The 7527-nt window shown below is 47.6% G+C and overlaps 1 protein-coding gene across 1 annotated transcript; it reads left to right on the top strand.

The window, feature by feature from the left end:
* The first annotated feature begins 488 nt into the window (after positions 1–488).
* Positions 489–4769, top strand: LOC146186719 (uncharacterized). The gene is made up of 2 exons (XM_084607372.1): positions 489–2048; positions 3138–4769. The coding sequence occupies exons 1-2, from the start codon at positions 693–695 to the stop codon at positions 4602–4604; spliced, it is 2823 nt and encodes a 940-aa protein (XP_084463498.1). The 5' UTR covers positions 489–692; the 3' UTR covers positions 4605–4769.
* The last annotated feature ends 2758 nt before the right edge of the window (positions 4770–7527 follow it).

Below are 7527 nucleotides of genomic sequence, written 5' to 3' on the forward strand. Positions count from 1 at the left end.
TAAGACAGGGTCGTGGTTCGTCTTCTTGCTTAGGCTAATATAACCACTGCTACTGCAGGGACGCTGCTCTTGATGCAAGCGACGTCTTGGAGAAGGAAGACGCGCAATGGGATTTTGAACACGCTTTCCGCAGGACGTCGGGTCCATTAGTCTCGCATCCCAGACTTCACTCCGATAGTGCTGCCTCCCATCCTGCTCTGCTTCCCCTATACCGCAATACAGGCTGAAAGAGGCCTTTCAGAAGGCGTCTGGAGCAAGCTGCAAGCGCAGTTGAGTTTTTGCTAAAGTTTAAGAAATGTATGTGCGCCTACCACTGCTCAATCCACCAGCTTCCGTGGCTGATGTATCCCTAGCGTTTGCTGATTGCCCTTCTTTTAGTATTTATCTGACTTCTATAAGGTGTGTGGTTTTTGTACTAGTCCTTTTTAAGTGTGAAGCAGATAACGCTTGACATTTTGCGCAGCCATCTACTCAGGATGTGTATCAGGCACGTATATGACGGTGCGTGTCGGCCGCTGACATGCGCGGTGCGAGCTGCCTGTTATCACTTGCGGGCTATATAATCGGCACGCTTCAATAAACGTACGCTCTTCTTGTTCTGGACATCACGCTGTGGCCACGTTCTTTCCAACTCGGATACATGGTGTCAGAAGTGGCTGAGACGATGTAGCTACACCGACGGCGGACGAAGCATGGAACGGCTTGTCGCACCGGAACCGCTGCGTCTGGCAGGGAACGTCTCGGCATCATGGAAGCGTTTCAAGCAGAAATTTGAGATTTTCCTGCAAGCGTCGGCAGTCAAGGACCAACCGAGAAGTGAGGCTTCGAAAGCTGCGCTCCTGCTGAGCATCGCCGGTGACGAGGCACTCGATGTGTTCAACAATTTCAAGTTCGAGTCGGGCGAGACCAAGGATGACTACAGCACCTTGATACGAAAGTTCGACGCCTACTGCACAGAGGTGAGCAACGAAGTGCATGAGCGGTACATTTTTCGCACGAGGAACCAAGCGGAAGGAGAGCCATTCGAAAAATTTTTACGGGACTTGAAGAAGCAAGCTTCACAATGTAACTTTGGGACGTTACACGACTCATTGGTAAGAGACCAGATCGTCTTTGGTACCAACAGTCCTAGATTACGAGAGAAGATGCTTCAAGAGAAAGGATTGACGTTGGAAAAAGCGGAGGAGATGTGCAGAATTGCAGAATCAGTAGCACAACAAAAAGAGGTGTGGCGTAAAGAAGAGGGTTGTGTGGATTTTGTTTCAAGGCGCACAGACTTGCAGCATGCACAGAAAGAGCCCAAGTGCCACGGGGAGCAATGGCAGTGTAGAAAGTGTAATCGCAAGCACAAACCGAAGCAATGCCCAGCATTTGGTAAAAAGTGCTACGTGTGTGGTAGGTTTCATCACTTTGCTATCTGCTGTAGGAAGTCAAAAGAAGTGGGCGGAGTCGACAGACTTCCGGAGAACGACTTTGACGTACTGGACGTAGGAATTGAATGTGGCACGAATGAGTGGACTGTAAATGCTGAAGTCGGCGGTCAGGAGATTGCCTTCAAAATAGACACAGGGGCGCAAGCAAGCCTCTTACCGTTTTCAGTCTATCGAAAACTGCCATCAGCTGGAGCACTAACTCCGACGAGCACAGTACTACGGGCATATAACGGCGGCGTTATTACGTGCTTTGGGACAGTGTCGGAAACTGTTCGCGTTGGAAATTCCCACACGGTAGTGAAACTTTTCATTGTGAAAAACGGTCGTCAGCCTATACTTGGACTGGACGCCAGTGAAGCCTTGGGACTGGTTCAGCGTACCGTGAATGTTATAAATAAGTCTCCTACAGAAGGTTCTCTCAAGAATTTCAGGCATATTTTCGAAGGACTTGGTTGCTTGAAGCAGCCATATCACATGGTCCTGGAACCTGGAGCAGTACCGGTCGTGCAGCCAGCCCGCCGGGTTCCTTTGGCGCTGGAGGAGCCTCTCAAAAAGGAACTCGAAAGAATGGAACGAGCTGGCATCATTGTGAAAGTGAAGGAGCCTACTGACTGGGTAAGTCCACTGGTTGTCGTCAAGAAAAAAGATGGCGGTTTGCGAGTTTGTTTGGATCCCAGGCAGATCAATCGGCACGTTAAGAGGCAGCATTTCCCCCTCCCGAGACGCGAAGACTTGGAAGCTAAGTTGGCGGGTGCGAAATACTTCAGTTGCTTGGATGCTAACTCGGGGTACCACCAGATACCACTAGATGAAGAAACGTCAAGGATATGTACTTTCTCGTCACCCTTTGGGAGGTACCGATTTTTGCGGTTGCCGTTTGGAATATCATCTGCACCGGAAGTGTTTCACCAAACAATGACTCAAGTTCTGGACAGGCTGCCAGGCGTGCTAGTATATATTGACGACATTCTGGTGTGGGGCTCGACGAGACAAGAGCACGACGACCGACTAGTAGCTGTCCTGAAAGCTGTCGAAAAAGCGGGGTTGACTTTCAATGCACAGAAGTGCAAGTTCAATGTGACCGAAGTAAAGTTCCTCGGTGACATAATAACCGGAAATGGCATATCTCCTAACACACAGCTCGTTAAAACAATGATTGACATGCCAGAACCAACAAGCAAAGCGGATGTTCAACGTATGCTGGGTGTCCTCAACTATTTTGGGAAGTTCGTGCCGCGGCTGTCGGAAAGAACGGCGTTATTAAGGGATCTCATCAAATGTCGCTCCGATTTTCAGTGGACTGAAAACCACGCTAAAGAGTGGAAAAACGTAACACAAGTTCTGACTACCGCTCCCGTGCTCGCAATCTTTGACGCTCGAAGGGACACAAAGATTACATGCGACGCTTCGCGGAACGGGGTAGGGGCAGCCCTTCTGCAACGTCATTATGATGAATGGCGACCCGTGGCATACGCATCCCGTGTTCTAACACAAGCAGAGCAGAGGTATGCTCAAATTGAAAAGGAGGCCCTTGGCATTTGCTTTGGTTGCGAAAAGTTCCATCAGTTTGTCTACGGGCGACAACTGCTAATAGAAACTGACCATAAGCCACTCTTATCAATTGCGGAAAAGGCAATCGATGACATGCCACCTCGACTGCAAAGATTTTTTTTGCGCTTGTGTATGTATGACTTCTCTTTGCAGTACATTCCCGGCAAGAACTTGGTTCTAGCTGATATGTTATCACGATCAACGGCTGATGGCGGCAGCAGCAGCAGCCGCCAAGACACTGGCATGGATGAAGTGGAAATTCACGCAGTCGAATCCCTGGGTTATAGGGTGACGCCAACGACGCAGCGCGAACTGCAGAGAGAAACTGCGTGCGACGTCTATCTGCAAGCCGTGATGCAAAGTCTGTCAAGGGGACAACCAGTGGAAGGTGAACTCAAGCCTTTTACACAAGACCTTTCTGTGGTTAATGGAATACTTTTTAAAGGCTCCAAAGTGGTCGTACCAAAGAGCATGCGAAAGAAAATTCTGTCTAGAATTCATGCGGGACACCTTGGCATGCAAAAATGTAAAGAGAGGGCACGTCGTCTTGTTTTCTGGCCGGGCCTTAACAGTGAGATTGTTTCTCTGGCAGCTAGCTGTCCAACCTGCAGGAAATTCGCTTACGCGCACGCAAAAGAACCACTCCTTATGCGGCCAACTCCCCGATGTGCATGGTATCGGGTGGGAGTGGACATCTTTTTCTTTGCTGCAGACTCGTACTTGGTTGCTTACGATGCATTTTCTAACTTTCCAGAGGTGCAGCAACTTCAGGACACTAGTGCAAGGGCTACAATTGCTGCACTCAGCGCTATCTTCGCAAGATATGGCGTGCCACTAGAAGTGTGCACGGACAATGGTCCTCAATTTTCGAGCCACGAGTTTGCTGTATTTGCAAAAAACTATGACTTTACGCATGTGACTTCGAGTCCCCATTATCCTCAGTCAAATGGGCTGGCTGAAAAAGGTGTGCAGGTTGTCAAACGCATCTTGAAGAAAACCCAGGATTCCGGGGACGATTTCTGGCAAGGCCTGCTGGCCTATCGGTCAACACCACTCGAAGACGGCCGATCCCCGGGGGAACTTTTGCAAGGAAGACGCCTGCGAGCCAACCTTCCCGACTTTGAAGAAGTGCCGCGCAGCAAGGTAGAGAAGCATCGCCAGAAAACGCAGGGCAAACCGTTGCCGAAGCTTTCGCGAGGCGACGTGGTAAGGCTGCGAGGAACTACAATGTGGGACCGAAAGGCGAGGGTCGTAGGCGCTCCTGCTCCAAGGTCGTACCAGCTTCTAACGGAAGATGGACGAGTTCTGCGACGTAACCGACGACATCTCGTAGAGACGCGAGAGCGGTATGCCGAGACGGACAGTGACGATGGTGGCGACACAAGTAGGCCAATCGACAACCCCCGGGTACCTGCCTCGCCTTCGTCACCTGGTACCTGCCTCGCATCGCAGGCCTCGGGAGGACCGCAAAGGACTGCTGGGGAACCACCGTGCGCGGCCAATACAGCGGGAAGCGAGCTTCCGGGTGCCTTGCAGCCACCGGTATTAAGGAGGTCGTCCCGGAACAGGCGGGCCCCGCAACGCCTGTGCTATGACGAGGAATTTAACCAGTGCGCTTAACTAATCCCTGTTGCTGCAACTGTTTTTGTTTGTTCCCGCGAAAAGATGTATCAGGCACGTATATGACGGTGCGTGTCGGCCGCTGACATGCGCGGTGCGAGCTGCCTGTTATCACTTGCGGGCTATATAATCGGCACGCTTCAATAAACGTACGCTCTTCTTGTTCTGGACATCACGCTGTGGCCACGTTCTTTCCAACTCGGATACAGGATGCAGGGTTCAAATGGCTGCCCTCAACAAAACAGTCTGCCCTTTGGAAAAGGAAGGTTCTCGCCTTCGCGACTCGTAGTTAGAACATAATGTCTGACTGCAAAAGCTCCAGCATTTTGCTGAATAATGGTTTTCTTGCGGCTACCTCTCGCGCTTTTTATCGGAGTAACGCTAATGACACAAATGGATAAGTTTACGCTATTGTTTCTAGAAACACGCTTAAGTGGGTTCCCGAAAGAAAAATGTTCGTTGCATCGAACGCGATGAGTTCCCGACGGCTTCTCCTTCCCTCGTCCCGCAGTCTTTTTTTTTTTTTCTAGCTGCCGGAAGCGAAGCCATCATTAAAAGTTCAGCCTTAGTTTCCGTAGATTCCAGTGGGTGTGCTTTCAACGTTAAGAACCGAAGGAAACTTGCCGTCTCTGTATGGCCACGAGCTGCATTCAGGATATCCATGTGAACTTTCATGAATTTGAGAAATGCTAAAAAAAAAATAAAGGAGAACAAAAATGTGTCATGGTCCGCATCTGAAACAAGATGATGTGATCAACTAAAAGCAACAATTTGCTAAAGTCACAAAATAGATATTTCGAGACGTTACCTTGCTTACAGATCATCTACTTCACAGAAACAGCGTTTAGCCATATTTTTAGATTGCCTGGGTTAAACGAGTGGGGGCATTATATTTAACACCGAAAGCTCTTCACGTAGTGCTGGAAAGTTAATGCAATCCACTTTTCTTAGATATTGCCAGGACAAAAAGACTACGAAAGTTTTGCAACTGTTAGGTAATGGTTGGGTGGCATTTTTTGAAAACGGATATTATATTTCATTGCTTGAATTTTTGAATAACAGTGACATTTTTAAAATTAAGGATCATAGTTGGCTAAACATAGATTGAAAAGCTGCCTCTGATATGTCAGCATTCTTTCTATTAAAATTGCGAGGGCCGGGACAGGCACAATATCAAAATGTGCTTAAGGGCTAAATTTTTTGGTAGCAAGTAATGTTAAGAAAAAACAAAGGACTGCGCCGAAGATGAAGTGCACATGCCTAATATGAAAGATGAGGGAAAGGAAGAAGGATAATTTGTAAATGTTTCAGTTAAATCGCGATGACACATGGTAACAAAGTCTTCAAAAACAATAGGATTCCCTTTTTATGGTAATAAAGATGATTCTGCAAATTGGCATAGGAGCTGCAATTTAGTTATATTGCAACTTGAACTTTTTGCTAAAGGTTAAAATATTAGCCCATATTTATTGGAGGCACAATTTGTAACATGCAGGTTCGATGAACGCCGTTTCGTTTTATTGCACACATTGTTTTTGTTTTGTTTTTTTGCAGATTACAACTGCACGGATTTCCCGACACACAAAATATGATGGTTACTGTAAATAAAATACGACATTTTTCATTGCATAGTTTGTTTGTCTTGCTGGAAACATCGCGTAATTTCTTGTTATTAGAGAAGAAAAGAACTCACTTGTCGGCGCTCTAAAAGGAGATGGTGAAAGCACATATCCTTCCGTCGAAGAAACTAGTTGCGTTGGCACTGCCGGGTTATATGAAGCCACAAAGCCAATGCTGTTGCTGCTGCCCCCGAAATCGCAGCTTTCACGCGTCTATCTTCTTCCGAGTTCGGTATAGGCTTCGGCTTCGGTTTTGGGCGAAGTGGTAAGTGTGTGATGAACTTCTTCTACGCCAATTCATCCGTCGCTCTTCTCCTCACTGAGGCCACACTCCGAGCTGGATAGGAAAGTGTGAGGCGTAAACACAGAGACCGCAATACCCCGCTTAGAAACTGGTTCATTTAACCCCCCCGTATTCGAAGAACTGGCGATCGAAAACAGCGGCTCGGCAGAAGAAACACAACCTGGATTACATGATGCGAAATGCAACAAATAGGAAGGCGCTTCATGGCGCTGCCATTGTTAAAAACGTTCACAAAATGAACTGACAAGTTTCTCCGACTGCGCTTAGAGGGTTTTGGGACTTTTTTTCAAGTAGTAGTTTTTAAAACGCATTTCTCTTTGACAGTTGGTTGCGAAAAAACTACCGTTGCGATTGCGCTGTGGAGCAGCAGCGGGGTGGAAAGCTAAAAACTTAAACGGCAGCGGCAGTGTAACGCCCGCCTTATTTCGAGAGAAACGGAAGAAAAACGGGACAGAGAGGATGTCGAAGAATAATAAAGAAAGTAGCTCGCTAAAACTGTTGGAGGTTTTCCCTTCTTTAAATATTTTGTAAGTCTTTGACTGAGACTAGAGCATGCCTCGCATTTTCACAAGAACTGCTTTGTAAAAAAGAAAGGAAAAGAGTTTTCTAAGATCAATCCTTAGAGAGACGAATAAGCGACTGCGGTATCTGCAAGAGCGTGGGGAGCAAGAGTGCATCCACCGTGCCTAGAAATTCGTCACGATATCAAGAAAGTGCAGATGGAGGCAGTCTTGCCGCTGGCTTTGGCCGTGCTGCATGTGGGTGTTTCATGCTCTTTAGAGATTTAGGGCACCACCACGGGCTTAGCAGTGCAGAGACTACCAGGTCAGTCATTTCGAGAGGAATAAACTATTTCAACTAGTTTTTCTTTTGGCAGGCGCACAAGCGATATTTAATGTTGGTACCAGCTCTAACAATCTCCAATTCTAGTCTTCTGCAATGGTTACATGATTCACTAGCTTCCCGTCCAAATTGAAGTAGATCTTTATTTCGCGCCCCA

The sequence above is a fragment of the Amblyomma maculatum genome, chromosome 6, assembly GCF_055883805.1.
Source record: "Amblyomma maculatum isolate TAMU_Amacu chromosome 6, ASM5588380v1, whole genome shotgun sequence".
In the NCBI taxonomy this organism is placed as follows: Eukaryota; Metazoa; Arthropoda; class Arachnida; order Ixodida; family Ixodidae; genus Amblyomma; species Amblyomma maculatum.

Excerpts from the sequence above, each read along its gene's own strand:
- LOC146186719 (XM_084607372.1), top strand. The coding sequence starts at position 693 with ATGGAACGGCTTGTCGCACCGGAACCGCTGCGTCTGGCAGGGAACGTC. Across the intron at positions 2,049-3,137 it reads TGAAGGAGCCTACTGACTGG|TACATTCCCGGCAAGAACTT; the intron begins GTAAGTCCACTG and ends TTCTCTTTGCAG.